General features: G+C 45.6%; 1 protein-coding gene across 1 annotated transcript in view; it reads left to right on the top strand.

Annotated features, from left to right (window-relative positions):
• Window position 1: 1 nt before the first annotated feature.
• The window catches only part of Yap1 (Yes associated protein 1), a gene marked incomplete at its 5' end in the record, with an annotated part of 87,991 nt that continues 68,311 nt past the window's right edge, over window positions 2–19,681 (top strand). Inside the window, 2 exons of the mRNA XM_005346808.3 lie at window positions 2–211; window positions 2,603–2,847. Coding sequence (XP_005346865.3) covers window positions 2–211; window positions 2,603–2,847 — 455 coding nt within the window. The remainder of the gene's footprint in view (window positions 212–2,602; window positions 2,848–19,681) is intronic.

The raw sequence follows: 19,681 nt of genomic DNA, 5'->3' as shown, positions 1-19,681 counted from the left end.
CCCGCCGGGGACCCCCGCGGCCCCACCCGCACCCCCGGCCGGCCACCAGGTCGTGCACGTCCGCGGAGACTCGGAGACCGACTTAGAGGCGCTCTTCAACGCCGTCATGAACCCCAAGACGGCCAATGTGCCGCAGACCGTGCCCATGCGGCTGCGCAAGCTGCCCGACTCCTTCTTCAAGCCGCCCGAGCCCAAGTCCCACTCGCGACAGGTAGCGGCGCCGCGGGGGCCCGGGGCCGCGTGGGGTGCGGGGCTGGGGTTTGTTTTCCCGGAGTTGGCGGCCGCGGGGGGCTGCACAATGCGCGCGCCTCCGCTCCGCACCTAGGCTCCGGCAGGGAGGGGGAGGGGAGGGGGGAGGGGAGAAGGAAGGGGTCCGGCGTCTCGCGCGGGACCCCAGCCGGGGGACAGCCCGCCTCCCCTGCCCGCGCCTCCTCAGTCTCCGTGGAGCCGCGTCTGCTGTCCCCTTGTTTGCCCGAGTTGGTGAGGGGTGGGGGTTGAACCGGTCCATTGAGTTTCTGGTTTCTTCTCTCCTCCCCTCCCCCTCCCGCTCGCCGAAGCTTTCTGCTCCGGCGGCCCAGGCGCGGTCCAGTGCAGGGTTCGGGCCCGGCTCGCCCCCGCCGTGCCCTGGAACTCGCGCGGGCGGATCTTTTCACACTTGGTGGGCTCACGTGTCGCTTGCCCAATCGTAGCCTATTATTTACTGTTCGGCCCGAAAGCTTTTAAATGGGCCACATCTGGGCATTGCGCAGGACCTCGGCTGCGCACACGGCGCACAGGCTCAGCGCCGGCCTTTGATAGCGCGTTGCAGGTTGACTCATAGGCCGAGTCCTGCCTGGCTCAACTGTGATTAAAGGTAATGTTTGGGAAGCAATGACTAATTCCAGCCTCGCCATTGCTTTTTAACTGACTGCGGATGTGAACATGGCTGCTCAGCCACATCGACGACGCCTGCTTATTTTCCCAACTGGATCCTACACAGAAGTGCTAACATTCCGATAGGTCCTGGTAGATTTCTTTAGTGCCCCCCCCCCCCGGCTTAATTACTTAATTTTTAGAGACCTTGCTTTAGGCTAAACCAGCATAGGAACTTTGCCCAAAACTTAATTGGTTTTCCAAACACTGCCATCGTTAGCCCACTCGGGCTGTAACTTGAGTGGAAAGAAGAGTCGCCACTCCCACTCCAGCCCCCTCCCAGGCAGGCCTGCTGCAGAGCAGGGGTTTTGGAGCTCGGAAAAGCTCCATTAACCTCGCTACAAAAAGCCGAGTTAAGGAGGAAGGAAAGGTTGTTTAGCCGCTAGCCTAAACACTTAATTTGTAACAACAGTCAGTAGACTTCGATACTGTTCATTACTCCCTCCCCCACAAGTGGGTTTCTGGGCTCCCTGAGTTAAATCTATGTTGGCATGCAATCACAAACGGCCGCGGAAACTTTGAAGGAACACGCAGATTGAATGCTCCATTTTGTAATACCTCGAAGCCAGAAGGAACGAGCACGGGGAAGTGTACTTGTAATACCCGACTTCCACCCCGCCGTTTGTGGGGTACATTTGCCTTCTCACTAGCGTTTTGAGAGAGCTGTGCATCAAGACATTTACCTTTTCAGTGTGCTAATGATTTCCTAGTCCTAAATTTAATCTGATCTGAAACTCAGAAATGCCCCTGGCTTTGCTCTGTACTTAAGTTACTGCTAGGTCCTTTCAGTTTCCTTATCCGCATGAATCTAGGAAATCAAACGTTTTTGATCAACCCTAATTCTAATAAAAAGCATTAGACTATGAATAAGTATTTATCTAAGTTGTAAATAATTGTCTACAGGTTCCTGCCTGGGAATTCTTATATCCCTGTGTGCTTCTGGCATAGAAAAACTAATTTATAGAAATGAAGACAAGTTAATTTCTCATACTTCATTTAACACTAGTCTGGATGAACCCAGATTTGAACCCTTGGGGTCTCTGCAGGTTTTTCTTTTTCCTTCCTGTTCCATGTGTGTGAATGCTTAGGTTGTAATTGAATTGATTACATCTTTATCCTTAAGGCACAAAGAGGGTTGGTTAGCTTCTTCTCTTCATGGGTAGCTTCTAGCATTGGTGCAGTTCTGAGCCTTTGAATTCATTAAATTTATTTATTGATCACACTTGTTCACAGTAAAAAAAAAAAAGTGACAGATGGGGTATTAGTTATTTAAAGTGAAGTAAGGGAGAAGCACATAGAAAGCACACAGGACTCAGAAAAGCAACCAGAATGCTTAGAGTGTGTGGGATAAACATGTTCTCTACCACCAAACAACAGCTCTTGCTCATTTTTTTTTTTTTTTTTTGAAAATAGGTTTTAATGTCCACTATTTGCTGTCTTCACAGTGTCTAGGAGGTAGATATTCATTCAGGTGAACTGCTCTTCAGTAAAATAACATTTATAGTACATACTAAATTTACATAATTTAAAAGTGAGTCCATTTGGACACTTGTGTTCCTTGGTGTCAAAAATGACCATTAAAGTTTGCTTTTGATCTTTAGATAGTTGGCTGCCATGAAATTCTGTCTAAGAAATCGGGGTAGGTGCTGTTGTCTCAGTTGTGTAAATGTTCATCTTGCTGTTCTGACAGGCCAGTACTGATGCCAGCACTGCAGGGGCTCTGACTCCCCAGCACGTCCGGGCTCACTCCTCCCCGGCATCCCTGCAGCTGGGGGCCGTCTCTCCAGGGACGCTCACCCCCACCGTGGTCTCTGGCGCCACCACCCCGGCAGCACAGCATCTCCGACAGTCTTCCTTCGAGATTCCTGATGATGTGCCGCTGCCGGCAGGCTGGGAGATGGCCAAGACGTCTTCCGGACAGAGATACTTCCTAAAGTAAGTGAAGATAATGTGGGAGGTGGCTATGTAGGGGTGACACTATCTATTTGTTTTACTGGTGCTGAACATGGAACTCAGCCTTATGAATGGTAAACAAGCATACTTTACCATTGAGCTGCACCCCAGCCCCCAAACATTCTATTTTATGTATGTAAGTACCCTCTTCATTATTTATTCTTGGTTCAGAGCCTTTTTGCAAACTTGTGCTTTGTGGCAATATGGGATCATCTCCTTTTGAGTTTGTGCCAGATTTGTTAATTAGCCTGGCACAAAATGGAATACGATGAAAAATTTAAACTTTAAATAACAAGATTGGCATGTGTTATATTTTCTGCCCCCTCCCCACATATGGGTGTGTGTGTGTGTCTGTGTCTGTCTGTCTCTGTCTTGGGTACTGAACCCAGGACCTTGTGTATTCTTTCCAAAAAAAGGAAGTAGGACTTGGGAAAGCTGTGACTTATATAATACTCAAATTGTGAATCAGCAAACACTTAAGTAAGCTGTATTTTGATGTCATTTAACACCCCCTTCCCTTAAAATGTGAAGAAACCATCAGGTACTTAGTAAGGTGTGCCCTCTAGTCTACACATTGTCAGGCTGGCAGCTCCTCAGAGCAGCCCCTTCTCGGAGGTGGGAGGGTGGCTGCTGGCAGCCCCCACCCCTGTCTTCTTGCTTTTAACCAAATGGCAAAATTACATTCACCTGAAAAGGACAAAATAGAATTTATCTCCTAATTCTGAGATTGGAAGTAAAATTAATTTTCTAGGACTTGTTTGAATTTAGAGTGAGCAAAATGTCTCAGACTGGCAGTTAAAGACTACAGATTGTTCTAGTATTCTTTGAAGAGGTTAATTGGGTTGAGATAATGAGATGAATAACAATGCTCATTTTGATTTAAATTTGTTTTGACAATCCCAAGTAAATGCAGCCTTATTTATTGGTTCAGAGGACACTAGCAACAACCTTGTTTTGTTTGTTAGTTCCCTCCCCCAGTCTCTATTTTCAGTTGATTGTCTTGGGTGGGTTGCTACTTTGTGTGGGTTGCTACTTTGTATGGGTTTGTTTTTCAAGACAGGGTTTCTCTTTGTATCCCTGGCTATCCTGGAACTCTGAGTTGGAGACTTAATTTGTAGACCAGGCTGGTCTCCAGCTCAGACCTGCCTGCCTCTGCCTCCCAAGTGCTGACATGTTACTGTAGTAAGGACACCAGGCTTTGATCTTGATCTTGGGAAGCTGCCTCTGGCCACCCTCCCCCCAACTTGTTTTTTGTTTTGTTGCCATTTTTCCCCTGTAACTTTTTCTTTTTACAAAACCATTTTCTGGTGTCCCAGTCCTCATTTCAAAGCACTTCAGAGGGTCAGGTTTCACAGAGAACAATAAAGAGGCCGAGACTAGAAAGTACACACAAGTCTGGCAAACTCATCCTCATGAACAAGATCATTTATTCTTTCAGCAGACGCAGCCAAAGTAAATGACTGGGAAGAGGGGCTGGCTGCGGCCAGTGTGTCCTGAAGGGGAAGGGAGGGGAAACAAACCAGGTTGTTAGGGAGGAAGAGAAAGGCTTGGACTCCCAAAGCCTCCCTGCTGTGTCCCATGCTGACTTGGGGAGATTTAAACACTTAATAGCCTGCAGCCCTTCAGTTGTGGTTGTGAGCAGGTTAAAGGGCAACATTTATGCTGTTTTTTACTCATGTGTTTTCTTAAAATGACTTGTTTGACATCTGTCTGCATCTTCATTATTTGAGTGAGAATTCTCTGAGCTGAAATAACCCTCATGATAGAGTCTTACTTTTTAGATTTTTCTCAGTGACTGTTGTTGACACGTGACTGCCGGGTGTGGATGTGAGGAGGGGCTCCACACCAGTGCCACCCCCACTTAGCATCCTCACCCCTTTTTCAAGTGGGGGCCAGAAAGCAGGTAGACCAGGCCAAAAGAGGACTGCGGAGGGCTTTGCCTAGGGAGCAGACACTAGCGTGGTTTCTGAGGTTGCAGGTGAGAATCAGGACTGCTTCTGTGAAGAATGAAGCATCGGGTTCTGCAGAGCTCTTAGAAGTAGAAGGTCACCCCCCAAGGGTGACTTGAATGCTCCCAGCAGGTGGACTGAATCACTGGTCTGGTTAAGAGCCTGTGGAGGCCGCTGAGAACTGGATGTTAGAGGTGGGTGCTGGAGTCTACAAAATTGCTTTTTTGAAAAGGAAATGCTTTATGAATAATATACAGTTTGGAGAAGTGATTTGAAAGAGAACTTTCTCCATTGTTGGCTTTTCCCTGATGTTATGTACTGTGTGGTTGCCATAAGGAGCTGTCGTGCACCAAACAGATGAATGAAATTAATATCTGCCCCTATTGAGTCAGAAATGATGGTAAACTAAGCCGTGCTGCCAAGTAGCTATTGTGTCAAAATTTATTTTTATCTTAGTTTTTTAGAATCCATTTCTCTTCAGAGTACTTTTCCTTTGGTCTGCAGATTTCTGTGAGGTCCTGAAGATAGCTTAAAGTTTTAGTGTGAGCCCAGGACCTTTACGATGAAAAAGCTGACTAGGGAAGATTGTCCTCAGACATTACACACTCAGCTGTGCTGTGTCCGCAGTCACATTTGAATATGCACACACAGGTGAATAACTAATAAAAACTTTTCAAGAGGATACCAGCCAGCTGTGGAATGAAGATCTGAACTAGTTTCTTAAGTTTAGTTCATACCAGCCGTGAAAAACTAAAGCTTTCATCCATCTTTTTAGGTAGTTGTTGGTACAAAGTATATAATTTCTTGAGATTTATACATGGCAGGAAGAATTCTGACCCCGAGTGGTCCAAGTGGGTGAGGTGTTGTAACTTGAGAGATCTGGGAGAACTGTTGACTTTGGGAACAGCTGGTTGTTGCCTGGGGACTGTAGAGGAATGAGTGAGTGTATTGGAGTCAGTTGGCCCATCCCCCATGCTGGTGTTAAAGCCTAGGTCAGTGAGATCTAGAGCCTGGGGCTTTATACCAGAGTATGCTGTTCCTAAGAAAGGCTCAGTCGTTGGAGATCAGCCTTTGAAACCAGTTTCACCACGGTACCTTGAGTTTCTCTTTGACAGGAACCAATTCTCTTTCTAGCTCAGCACTTCTGCAGGTTTTCCTGCAGGAGACAGTTCTTCAAGGAGTTGTCCAACAACTTCCTATTTCTTTTATAAGCTGCTGGATAACTTCCTGAATTAGCATTCTGTAATATCTTTGGTTACAAGGACTGCTTCTAGTTTTCAGGTTTATTATTGAATCTGGTACCTTACAGCCTTTGCCAAGTACGAAGAACTTACTGCAAACTGTATACCATGTGGGCATTACAATTCGATGTACCAATTTAATAGATTTGTAGGTATACATTGTTTTAATAATGTCCTGACAGTTTTAAAAAGATTTTTCTGTGGGGGTGTTTTCATTTGTCATTTTCTGGATAGCGCCAGTTCTAGTGTTTTTAGTCTCTGAGATTCAAGATCTTAGGGCTGTGGTTTATTTAAGAGAGTATTTTAGGAGATGGAAATGTAGTTATGCTACAGCAAGCACAACACCCTGGGTTTGCTGTATTAACTTTCTCGCCTACTTAGGGCGGGATGCAGTAGTAGGCCCAGATGAGCCAGTGGGATAAGACCTCTGCTCCGCAAACTAATGACCTGATTTCCATCTGATGGTGGGAAGAGAACCATCTCTCCAGAGTTGCAGATCTTCCTCCTTTTCCCTCTCACAACTCTCATGAACACAGTAATGGTGAATTTGAAAGAAAGATAGGAGCTGGCCAGCTGTGGTAGTGCATACCTTTCATGCCAGCAGAAGCAGGTGGTGCTCGCTGGTCTACATAACAAGCTCCAGACTAACCAGGCTGCAGAGAGACCCTGCCTCAAAAAATCACCCCTGCTTAAAAAAAAATAGAAAAAAGGCAAATTAAATAGCTTGTGGTTTTTAATGACTTAAAAAAAATATATATATATATATGAAAGTTACTGGAGTAGTTCATTCCCATCATTTCCAAAGGTCATTTTTTCAGATTTTTTTGAGAGTTACTCACCGTTTAGTCACGTACGCACATGGAATGTACCTGCCTCGTGAGTGTACTTGGTGACTATCAAGTACAGTTGTTTAATCCTATCTCTGTTGCCTGCTGTTTTAGAAGAAGGCACTTCCTGGTCTCCCAACCCCCTTGGTTTGTTTTTAGAGACAGGGTTTCTCTATATCCCTGACTGTTCTGGAACTCACTCGGCAGACCAGGCTGGCCTCCAACTCACAGAGATCCACCTGCCTCTGCCTCCCGAGTGCTGGGATTAAAGGTGTGCCAGCACTGCCAGCCAGCAGTCAGAGCCTCAAAACCACCTCAGCATTGCATCAGGTGAAAGACCTGGGTTAAACTGTTTGTTGTAATTTGCCCTTCTGTTCTGTCTTAAGATTGCTCAGTGGAGGAGTGTAAACACCACGGGCTGTAACAATGAATGTTTGCCTAGGCAGCTGTGCAGAGTGGGACTGTGGCATTTCACATCCGGGGACCCAGAATGGTTTCTCTCCCTAAAGGGAGTTCTCAACAAGTGGCTTGGCCATTGAGTACTGGCTAAGCTGCAAACACCCATGGACACACGGGCATTTCAAACTGCCATCACCGGTTTTCCCTACCTGAGAGGGGTACTTGCTGATCCAACAGCCTTTCCTTGGCGGACAGGCATCCTGTCCCACGTTGTCGTGTCCCCCCTGTCCCCCCGTGACTCAGGGAGAAAAACTCAAGGAACTGTACATTGAGAAAGAGAATGGGGAGAAGGTGCTGGAGACAAATGGGAAAATAAGTCATTTACTCTGGGGATGACGAAGATACTCTTTCTGATGCTTAAATTAAAAACCTGGATGTTTAAAATGCCAGGAAATATCAGTACAAGAAGCTAAAACTCTTTAAACGATAACATTCAACACTGCTCCTTCCACTCTGTAGCAACCGTTTAGGAGAAACAAGTCAAAAGTGGATTGCCTGTAGGCGATAATTGATGGTGGGGCGGGGAGGGGTGCAGTTTCAAGATACTGTCTCACTGTGCAGCTCTGGCTCTCTTGGAAGGCACCCTGTAGACCAGGCTGGCTTCAAAGGCACAGAGATCCATCCCCTGCCTCTGCCTACCAAGTACTGGCGTGTTGAAGGTTATGGGCACCACATTGGGAGTAGCGGACACTTTAAAACAGTGTAAGGCAAATAAAGTCTTTCTGAGTCCATGGAATCAGTTTCCTTTAGTAATGTAGAGAAGTACCTTTTATTTTGTATGTAGTTAGAGAATATAAATTAGACACTGTAAATTAAATGTAATTAAATTAGGTAGAATGTAAATTAGTTGTGTTCTACCCACCCATGATCTTGTACCTTAAGGCTTTGGGGTAGAGGTTAGCTCTAGGCAGAGGACAAATCCAAATGAAATAATTCATAAAGTCAATTAAGACTTAAGATGACTCAAACTCCCTTTGCTGCTGTCTGTGATAGCATAATCTTATCATTGCTTATAGCTTGAAAGTCTACGCCTGAGCAGCCTTACTGGAGATCTTGGGCTCTGCCTGTGGTCACTCAGTGTGCAGCCCTTTCCTCAGAACTCCAGGCATGAAAAGACTGGTCACTTCATGAAAATGCTTCCGCTCTGCTTGCTCAAATACTTCAGCCCAGGTTTCCTGGGAGTGGCAGTGGCCCCCTCAGAAGCACGTGTTTATGTGGCACTCAGCTCTTTCAAAAGTATACACAGAAAGGACCTTCCTCTACCTCCCTGAATATTTTGAATTAGCCTAGGTAGGACTTATCCTGGTCTGACTGTTAGCAGCAGTCATAGTTTTTAACATACCAAACGATAAACTCTTCTCGGAATAGAGTTTCAAATTAGCAGGATAATGCAAACGGAAATCGTCATTAAGATGCTGTGTTTACCCACCAAGTACCCACCAAGTACTGTTGCTTTGTCGCTCGCACTTCTGGGGTAGTGTGACTCACGTGGTTCAGTTCTTCTCGGTCCTTTGCTTAAATCTTCCTCTTGTACTTGTTTAAATTGAGGAGGTTTTTCTTTTTTTTCTTAAGGTCTAAGTTTGTGTGATCAGATATATTGAAAAAAGAGGTACTGTTTGTTTGAGGCACGGTCTTGTGATTACCCCAGGCTAGCCTGGTGTTTTGCCTCGTTCTCCAGGATGCCCTTGAATTCCTGCCAGTCCTCCATCACTTTGATTACCAGTGTATGTCACCGTGCCCCATTGAGACGCGCTGACTTGACGACTTGGGACTCAGATCAGCTTTTAGGGTGTTGCATTGACAGTTCCCCAGGGTCCTATGATGTTTGTAGTATAAAGCTGCTTTTGAAGAGGATCGTCAGTCCAGCCATCAGAGAGTTGGGGCGGCAAGAGTAGATGGGCTTTTTGTGAAGAAAGAAATGCACAGATGACACTTCCTCACTTTCTCTTTCATGGAACTGGTTTCATGTGTGTCTGTGCGCGTGTGTGTGTGCGTATGTGAGCTCTGGTGCAGCCACTCTACTAAGTGGACCATCTACCGCTCCAGCAGACTCACAAACCTAAAATTGTCTTCATAAACTGCTACACTGCTGTTTAGTTTTTCTTAACCCCCTACTTCCTTAATCCTCCTAGAGTAATTACTAAATCTTTATTTCTTTTGGTTTTTACATTGTTAGGACTATTTGGGTTTTTCCAATAGCTAATTTTTCTGAACACTTTTTTACATTTTCTTTAGAATTATTAATCCCTCACCATTAATTTCTATTTCTGTTGCTTCTTTTGCCCTCGTTGGAGCTCTTGCTAAGAGTTCTTTGTGTTTGCACTCTGGACTACTTAGACTTGAGATCATGTCAGGCCTGGCCACGGGCTCTCTTTGCAGGAGCCTGCTCACTTAAATAAACTCAAGTTTTCCTTCCCTTGATTTGTTCACACTTTTTTGCTCATTTTTCCAAAATTTGCTGAGAAGACTACACAGATTCACAGGCAGTGACTGAGATTCTCTTAGCTCTTAGTCAGCAGTTTGGGTTCTAAGAATTCAGTTAGGTTGTCTTGGAACGTTGAGGGCTGTGTTCTATCTTACTCTGGTTTCCAGTGTGACCGAGAAGCCAAGCCTGCTCTCCCTTAACCCTTGGGAACTCTAGTATTTTGTTGTGCTTGAGGTTCTGAAATTTGATAGAGCCTAGGTGTGTATTCCTTAAAACTCACGGTTAGGACGGCAGTGAACTGTTTTCGAGAGGCCCTCACGGCTTTGCAGTGCAGCCTTTTTGAACTTTAGTCTCAATGCTTCCTGGTTCCCAGTGGATTCCTCCTGTATTTCTGCTAGTTCTGGCTGTTTGGTTATCTTTTCTTTATGTGGATTGGTGTTTTGCCTGCATGTATGTCTGTGTGAGGCTGTTGGATCCTGTGAATTGGAGTTACAGACAGTTGTGAACTGCCATGCGGGTGCTGGGAGGTGAACCAGGGTTCTGACTATTCTAAAAGAGCAGCCAGTGTGTTCTTAACCACTGAGCTGTCTCGTCAGCAGTCAGCCCCAAAACCTCTTCAACTTTGACTTTTAATATTTTAAGTTGATTTTTGTCCCTCTAGAAGATAAGAGTTGATGCTCATAAATACTGGATTTCTGGTTTTCTTCCTTGGTGAACGACTGCAAATCCCCTGTGTGTGAGCACAGGTGCCAGGTGCTCGGAGAGCAGAGGCCTGCAGTGCAGATGGTGGCAGGAGACACTCAGGTCTTAGCTCCATTTGTGACGTTCTCTGGGCTTTCCGTTTGTGTGGGCATGTGTGGAGATGAGAGATGCCATTCCTCAGGTGCTGTCCACCCTTTTCAGACTGGCTGGACACTGGACCTGAGGGACTCCCACCCTTGACTATCTGGCTTTTTTCCTATTTGGGTTTAGGCATCAAACTTGGGTCCTCATGCTTGAAAAAGCACTTTGATCAACTGAGTCCTCCCCCCACAACGCCCAAATGCTTTTTAATGACTAACTCAGCCAAGTAGCTTATACTTGATCTAAATGGATCATTGTTAGCTTCTCAACTAGTACTCGTCACAGAGGCGTTTTTAGAGAACACTGTAGAAGCTCAGGACTCTCAAGTTAAATTTGTCCTCATCAGTTTTATTCCGTCTCCATTTTGTTGTGGGAGAGTCTGGGAAATTTGTTGGGAAAAGAGAAGAGCCACACAGAAGGCAGAGTCATGGGGTTCTCTTTAGTTGGAGACTGGCCTAGGCTACATAGCAAGTTCCAGGACAGCCAGCGTTATATAGTGTAAGACCTTGCTTTAGAAAAAGCACAACGCTTTAGTGCCTAGAGCACTGGACAAGCAATTGGAGAAGAGGGATAAATGCCACCTGAAGCCGTGGCTGCTGCCAGAAAGTACTCTTGACTGGCCTGGTGAACGTGAGACGTGCAGGACAGGCAGTGTGGGCAGCAGTGAGCTTTTACGTATCCATTCCCAGGCCACTGCATGGAACTGATCATCAGTTGCAGGGTCACCTCCATGCTCTCTGTGTTTTGTTTTTTCTTTGGTGTTTTTGCTTGTTGGTTTTGTTAAGATGAAGGGAAAATCTTCCACAGAACTGGTGAAGAGCTGTTCAAATGCAGTTGTTTGTTTTCTTCTGTACGTGTTCAGACTGATACCAGTTCAGTGTCTGAGATCCTGCAGCTTGGACGTGCTCCAGTGATGAAGTGGGTGGCACGAACCACCTGACCCAGCTGGGGTGGGACATGGGCTTTCCTGTTGTACTGCGATTGAGGACAAACCTGCCCTAGGTTACCTGTGTGTGCTTCACCTTTGAGTTAGTACTGTGTACTTGAGTTAAGGACTTCTGGACCAGCAAAGCCAGCTCAGCTGGCAAAGGCACTTGCCTGCCAAACCTGAGGGAAGGAGGGAGCTCTCACCAGCTGCCCTGACTTCCGTAAGTACTTGTCACACAGAGGCGGTACACAAGACCAGGACCCCCCTTTCAAACCACGCAGTGGCTTTTTACCAAAGGAAATGCACTGGGATGACATTTCTGAGTTTGCTCATTTTGATGCAGTTACTTCTCCTCCTGCTCATTCTGTGTTCCCAGGGCTGGGTTTATGTCAGCTGGTCTCGCGCTCACTGTAGCCGAGTGTGGCACAGCAGCCCTCCACTGTGCTTCAGGTTGTTTCCATGCCCGGCTCTTCCTGCTTTTCCTGCACTTGTGCCCCATGGTCTGCTGGTTTCGTGTGCTTGCGGCCTTTATGCCACAGGCCCTCGATCTTAGGGTGACACCTGCTGTTTCTCACCGTGGGCTCACTTAGTTGATGCTCTCTAAAGAGGTATATTTCCTTCTGTAGCAGAGGGTGCCTCCTAGATTTGCTGGATAATGTGGAGTCTGTTGATCAGTGGTCATTTTGGTTGGTGTAATTGTTGTCCTTATTCCTCTGAGTTGTCAGCTTGATGCTAACATACTTTCTGAAGGCACGGTCGTAGTTTCTCATCATTGAGACAGTACCTGCAGGGGAAGGAGGATTTGTTCAGTTCTCAGTGTCCCCGTGGGGAAGGTGTGACTACTTCCTGGCAGTGGGACTGTAAGGTATCTTAGCCCACCAGCCATAGCTCTCTCCCAGATGAGGTTCCGTGTCCACAACCGCCTTAAACTTTAGCTGCTCGATGGGCAGCAAGTGTTCAAATATGTGAGCCTGTGGGGACAGCTCTAATTCAAGCAATAGCACTGGAATATTTACTTTGTATGTTTCTTCTCAGACTGGTCTGAGCTCACCATGTAGCTAAGGCTGACTTTGATACCCTGACTACTATCTTTTTGCCTCCATCTCCCAGGTGGGAAGATTACAGGCAAGAATCACCACGTCTGGCTTTTCAACATAATTTTCTTGTCATTTCTTCTCCTTCCGTAACGCTGACTGCTTGTGGCTTCCCTATCGGGCCTGAGGATGACCGTGATCAACACCCGATCTTCTCCTCCTACCTCCTGGGCACTGTGATCCAGGGTTGGGTGTGTTAGGCAAGCATTCCACTAACTGAGCTACACTCCAGCCCCTTTGAGTTTTGAGGCAGAGCTTCATTGTATAGCCCAGGTTGTTTTGGCATTAAAGAACCTCCTATCCTCTGGGCTCAGTGTTCCCTGAACCCAGAGGCAGCTGGAGACTTTGGAGAGGGTGATGTTGCCATGTAGCCTTGGCTGGCCCAAACCCGGCTAATCTTGGACATCACTTTTTACCAGTTAGGCCAGCAGTTCACTAAATCAGCACAAATTTGGACTCAAAAAACAAGTTGTTTTTTTTTTTAATTTTTAAATTTTTATATGTGTGCGTGTATATCCTGCATGCATCTATGTAACGTGTGCTCTATCCTAAATCAGAAGAGGGCTTCAGAGCCCTTGAAACTGGTGGTTGTAAGCTACCATATAGGTGCTGGGAATGGAACCCGGGTTCTCCGTAAGAGCAACACATGTTCTTAATCCCGCAGCAATTGTCCTAGGCCCTTTCTTTTCATTTGCTTGTTGTTTTGAGTCAGAGTATGCATGGCTGCCTGGCCCTGGTTGGCCTGGAGCTTGCTAAGTAGACAATGCTGGCTTTGACTTAGGCGCATTGGAGCAATCCTCCACCTCTTCCTACTCTAGTATTAGAAGGATAGGTGGGTAACAGCCTGGCTTTATATATTTATTTTTAAGAGAGAGCCTTGAGCTGTCAGTCTTTCCTTTTCTCTCTGCCTAGCCTCTGAAGGTGTCTGGAGTTAATCACAGACCTGCATCGCCATGCCGGGGCGTCACCATGCCGGGGTTCTAATATGCTTCTTTGACCAGTTTTATGAGACTTGTGAATGTCAGCATAGCCCTTTTCATTGCTGTGAGTTCAGTGACTGTTGCCCTCTTTTCCCTCCCACCCAAGAGTGCACATGAGAACTCCTACATTCTAGGTAGTTGCTGTACAACTGAACTGTATCCTTAGCCCTATTTTTATTTATTTTTATTTTGTGATGTGGTTTAAGTTTCCCAAGGTGACTTCGAACTTGGTCTCAGTCTCTCAAGTGACTGGGACTATAAGCCTGGACCACCAGGCCTGGCTAAGTTCAGTTATTTCCACAGTAGTGTGGCTCCGTTGTATGACTAGACTACAGGTTAAGTTGCTGCTGCACTGTTGAGAAACATGAGGTTGTTAAGTAATGTTGCAGAGTGTTCACGTGTCAGGCAGGACTTACATGTACGTTCATAGGAGTCTAGTGTCTGCGCGCAGCGGCCTTGTGAGATGAGACATGCAGCACATGCATCTTTGTTTTGTGCTAGTTTACGAACCTTTTTTTTTTTTTTTTTAATTTTTCGAGACAGGATTTCTCTGTGGCTTTGGAGCCTGTCCTGGAACTAGCTCTGTAGACCAGGCTGGTCTCGAACTCACAGAGATCCACCTGCCTCTGCCTCCCGAGTGCTGGGATTAAAGGCGTGCGCCACCACCGCCCGGCTTTACGAATCTTTTCTGCATCTCTAGGATGTGGAGCTGTTTCTCTGAATTCAGAAAGTTTCCTTATAAGGTCTTTTAAAGAAATGACACTGAGAGTCCACATGAGTGTATGTGCATGGTGCATGGCCAGGAGAGGTGGAGAGTCCCCTGACCTCCCGGTGTGGATGCTGGGAACTGAACCCCGTGCTGCAAGAGCAGTAAGTGCTTTTATCTCCAGCCTTCTTTGAGATCACCAGTCCTAGTGTGTTTGTGTCTCTAGATGACCTTCTATCTTTTGTTTATCATGGTGCTCTCATTAGGCTGGCTTTGCCAGCAAACTCCCCGGGACCCTCCTGTGTTGGGAATATTATTTTCAGGTGTGTGACTTACGTTTACGCTGTATTTGTGTGCCTGTCTAAAACACCTGATGGTCCCAATAAAGATGTGATCGGCCAATGGGGAGGCAGGAGCAAGGATAGGCGGGGCTAGCAGGCAGAGTATTAATTGAAGGTGAGCTCTGAGTGGAGGGAGAGAGGGAGCAAGAGAACATGGAGAAGAGGACGTAAGCGGCCAGTCGTCATGGAGAAAGCAGGAAAGAAAGATAAAGATAAAGATAAAGCCCAGAGGAAAAGAGTAGAACCCCACCCAGCACTCCTGTCTCTGCCTTCTGTCTCACCACTGCCTGGGTTACAAGCCTGCACCACCACACCCAGCTTTTATGTGATGGATGGAGCCCATCTGCAGAGCCAGCACTTCACTGTCTGAGCCGTCTTCTGTGAATGTTGTGAGGATCCCCCTTCTTATTGCCCTCAATTGAAGATAAGGTTTTCCTGAGACTGCCAGGCAGTGGTGGCTCACGTCTTTAAGTCCCAGCACAAAGGACAGAGGTAGACAGATTTCTGTGACTCTGAGGCCAACCATGGCTACACAGAGAAACCCTGTCTCCAACAACAGAAAGATTTTCCTGAAACTGTATGTGCAGTGCTCAGCTCTCTGAGGGTCAGGATTCTTACTCCATCTTCTGTAGACACCACCATCTGGCTCTGTCCCAATTGTTCTCTTCCTGTTTCTGTGTCAGAAGTACCCTGTAGTTACTGAGTCATGAGCTTCCTGGTGGTGGAGAGTATTCATCTTGTACATCACTGACTTGAAGTTGTAGCTTTTTTTATGGTTTATTTAATTTTTATGTGCATTGGTGTGAAGATGTCAGATCCCCTGGAACTGGATTTTCAGACAGTTGTGAGCTGCCATGTGGGTGCTGGGAATTGAACCCAGGTCCTCGGGAAGAGCAGTCTTAACCTCTGAGCCATCTCTTTCCAGCCCTGAAGTTGTAGCTTTTGACTTTGAGAATTGATCTGTCAAATTCTGCAAAAGAAGACCGGGCGATGGTGGCGCTCGCCTTTAATCCTAGCACTTGGGAGGCAGAGGCAGGCGGATCTCTGTGAGTTCGAGACCAGCCTGGTCTACAGAACTAGTTTCAGGACAGGCTCCAAAGCCACAGAGAAACCCTGTCTCGAAAAACCAAAAAAAAAAAAAAGAAAGAAAGAAAGAAAAAAAAAGAAAAAAAAATCTGCAAAGGACCTCTTGAAGGTGTGAGGTTGCAGCACCTTTTGGGAAGTTGGTATCTCTGAGCCTTACAGAATATGAAGATGGCACGAAAACCTCCTTCCTTGATTTCTGGTCCTGATGCCAGAAATATATTTATCTAAAAGATTGGAGTCACCAGCTCATTTGAAATGTAGTTCTGGTGTCTTTGTTGTTTCAGGGCCTCAGGCCAGCAAGCACGTTCCCTAGGCTAAGCCCCTCAGCTTTCTCAGCATAGATTACAGACTGGATCCAAGTCACTGTTGCTCGAGCATGTCTCACCCCTTGAAGTTGTGGAATGTCCACTTTTAAATTGATGCCCATGTAATGTTGTAGCGATATTTCATTTGCACTTTAATAAATAAAGCTTGCCTAAGTTCAAAGAGTAAAACAGCCCCACTGGTCAGCCTTACACAGCAGGCAGCGTGACACACACCTTTAATCCCAGTAGCCACACTAGTTTACCATAGCAAGGTGGTGGTGCTCACCTTTAATCCCAGCACTAGAGAGGATTATAAAATCGGAGGAGACAGCTCCAAGGCAGGGTTGCCATTTCTGACTGAGGTAGAGGTTGAGAGCCAGTGGCTGGCTGTTTTGCTTTCTGAACTTCAAGCAAGCTTTATTTATTAAAATACAAACGAAATATCACTGCTTAAATGTTAGTTCTTGGGAGTAAGAGCTAACTTGTTAGGTTAGCGGGTTCATCAAAATGTATATGGGTAGAATTTAGACACCGAGTGACTTGTCATTCTGAAATTCTTCCAGTCTTCTGTGCTGGAATTACAATAAAATTTATGAACAATAGTGTTGAAAGGATTTTTTACCACTTTTCCATGCCCGTGTGAGTCTGCAGTAAAGACTGGTCCCAACTGACCGTTTAGACTGGAGAGTTCTTAGCATATGGGCATTCTTTCCCCCATGTAGTCAGCTTTCTCTAAAGTCTTCAAAATGTTCAGACTAATCAAAGTGGTATTGCAATCTCGTATAATACATAAAAGCACAGTTTTGAAGTCTAGACAGTTATGTAACCCCAATCAACTATATTTAAAATCATTTTTGGGTAGAGAAGTATCTGGATTCCATCCTTTATTCCACTGTCCCCCGTATAAACCATACATACACATTCAGTTCTAAAATACCTTCTATGTATGTACTTGTTATTATTGTTTTTGTTTTTGCAGGGGTTTTTTTTTTTTTGAGACGTGTTTTTCTGTGTAGCCCTAACTGTTCTAGAACTTGCTCTGTAAACCAAGTTGACCTCAGATTCAGAAACCTACCTGCCTCTGTCTCCCGAGTGCTGGAATTAAAGACGTGTGCCACCATGCCTGGCACCTTCTTTGAACTTCAGTGTCTGCCTTCTCATGAGGCCGTGTCTCCTGAGCAGTTATCATGGAGTGACTCTGACTGTTTAATTGGTGCAAAGCAATCTATACCCTAGTTTCCTTACTGTCCACAATTCTAACTTTCTGCTAATAGAAGTGATACAGGATTGTTGATCACACGGTGAACCCTGAGATTGCATTATTTCCTGGAAAAACCTGCTTCTGTCTGGTGTGACTCAGCCCTAGCACACACCTTCAATCTAAGGAGCTTTCAGCTTGAATAGTGTAACAGGATTAAACAGAATCAACCATAGGTCAAGAGGTGTAGCAAGCAACCAGTTGATTATTAAGAAAAATCATAGTAAGAGGGAGTCAGGAGGACAGAGGGAGGCACCGGCAGTAAAAGGGAGGGCCATCCATTCCAGGTGGAGGAGTTTTGAGGCAGTTTAGGAGGGGCTGTCCTTCTGGGATGGTGGCAGCTGCTTTCTTTTCCTCTCTGAGCTAGGTTTTCACCCCAGCATCTAAGTATAAAACTTAATATAAATTAAAAACTTAAGCAAAAGATACAGTTAGGGAGAAAGTGCAAGGCCATTTAACGCTTTGCTTCTTAAGCTGTGAGCAGCGTTTAAAGCAGTAGGTTATAGTTGGGAGGTGCAGATTCAGGCTGCACTGGCTCAGATTGCTCTAGAACATAGGACCACTCTAAAAACAAATCTGCCTGATGTGGTTGTGCACATCTTTAAATACAGTACTTGGGAGACAAAGGCAGGTGGATCTCTGAGTTTAAGGCCAGCCTGGTCTACAAAACAAGTAGAAAAAAGCAAAACTAAACCTTGTGGCTCACAGTTTTACTTGGTTATTAAGTAGTTTCCCTAAGGCAGAAATAAGCAATTTTGTGTTTTTTAAGAAGCTGATATATATGAATGGATGCCTGTTCATTTTAATTCGTAATGTATGAATGGATATGTATGAATGGATGTCTGTTCATTTTAATTCGTAAGAAGCCTGTAAATGAAGTTTGTGTTTTTCCTAACACTGCAGTGCTAATGCCCACCTAAGTACTACAGTGGTGAGCTAAATAGCACAGACAGGTGCCAGCTATATTCCATGTGAGAACAGCATCAATCCCTTAAAGAACCAAGCCAAGAAAAATGAGCAAGGATATCTGCTCCATAAAAAGCAGACCAACAACCCAAAACAGGAGTCTTGAGCTGTGTCTCGCACACAGTATGGCATCCAGCCTGTGGTGGATGTTTAGTGTCCTCTGTTGGGATACCAGAGCAGCGTCTCTGTAAAATTAGGATCAAAATGGACAGCACTCAACTTTGCCAACTCTAAAGTGCCGCGACCGTTGATGCACACTTCCTGTCGGTTCCCAGGCTTCTGTATCCATAGTAAACTGAGTTTGTTTTCTGATTGTTGAGTTCACAGTGCATTTGTTTAAGTGCATCTGACTTTTCTGAGTTAGGTTCTCACAGGCCTGCATGGCCTGTGACACTGTAGAACAACCTGTCCTCAGACTCACAGGTCCAACTCTCTCTGCCTCTGTTGTGCAATATTAGTTTAAAATACATTTTGTTTATTCTGTGTAATAACGCAAAAAATGTATTGCATTCTTTTATGTTGCATTTGTTCAACTCTAAAGCTGTGTTACTTTGCCTGTCTAAAACACCTGATTGGTCTAAAATAGAGTTGAATGGCCAGGAGTTAGGCAGAAGAAGGGATAGGCGGGGCTGGCACGCAGGGAGAATAAAAGGGAGAAATCTGGGGAAGAGAGCAAGGATCAAGAAAAGAGGAGAGGATTCCAGGGCAGTCACACAGCCAGCCATGGAGTAGGAAGGGAAAAAAGAGAACAAAGAAAGGCAAAAAACCCAGAGGCAAAACGTAGTTAAAGAGAAACAAGGTAATTTAAGTAGAAAAGCTGGCTAGAAACAAGCCAAGCTAAGGCTGGACATTCGTGTAAGTATTGTGATGTAACTGGCGCTGAGGGAGGGAAACAGGGCCGCGGCAAGAAAACCAGCTTTTTCCTGTCTTCCAAGAAACACTTGTCCTACGTACACATAGGTATGAAAGGGTCACTTTGTGGCCAAGGTGGAGGAAGTTACTGGGAGGTGGGGGGGGGGGCCTGTACCCATTTCTTAAAAAAGAAAATAAGAAAATTGCACTCGGAGGCAGAGACAGGCGGATCTGTGTGAGTTTGAGACCAGCCTGGTCTATAGAGCAAGTTCCAGGACAGGAACCAAAGCTACAGAGAAACCCTGTCTCGAAAAACCAAAAAGAAAAAAGAAAAGAAAATCAGAAATGATAATGATAATCTAATCTATGCTAATCTAAAATCATTAATTAAAATATTTGTCTTAGGAAAATAATCCCTTATCAACCACACTATAAGAAAATAAAGCCTGGGCTGGAGAGATGGCTCAGAGGTTAAGAGCACCGACTGCTCTTCCAGAGGTCCTGAGTTCAATTCCCAGCAACCACATGGTGGCTCACAACCATCTGTAATGAGATC

The sequence above is a fragment of the Microtus ochrogaster genome, chromosome 5 (assembly GCF_000317375.1).
Source record: "Microtus ochrogaster isolate Prairie Vole_2 chromosome 5, MicOch1.0, whole genome shotgun sequence".
Taxonomy (NCBI): domain Eukaryota; kingdom Metazoa; phylum Chordata; class Mammalia; order Rodentia; family Cricetidae; genus Microtus; species Microtus ochrogaster.
This window is presented reverse-complemented; position numbering and strand designations above follow the sequence as displayed.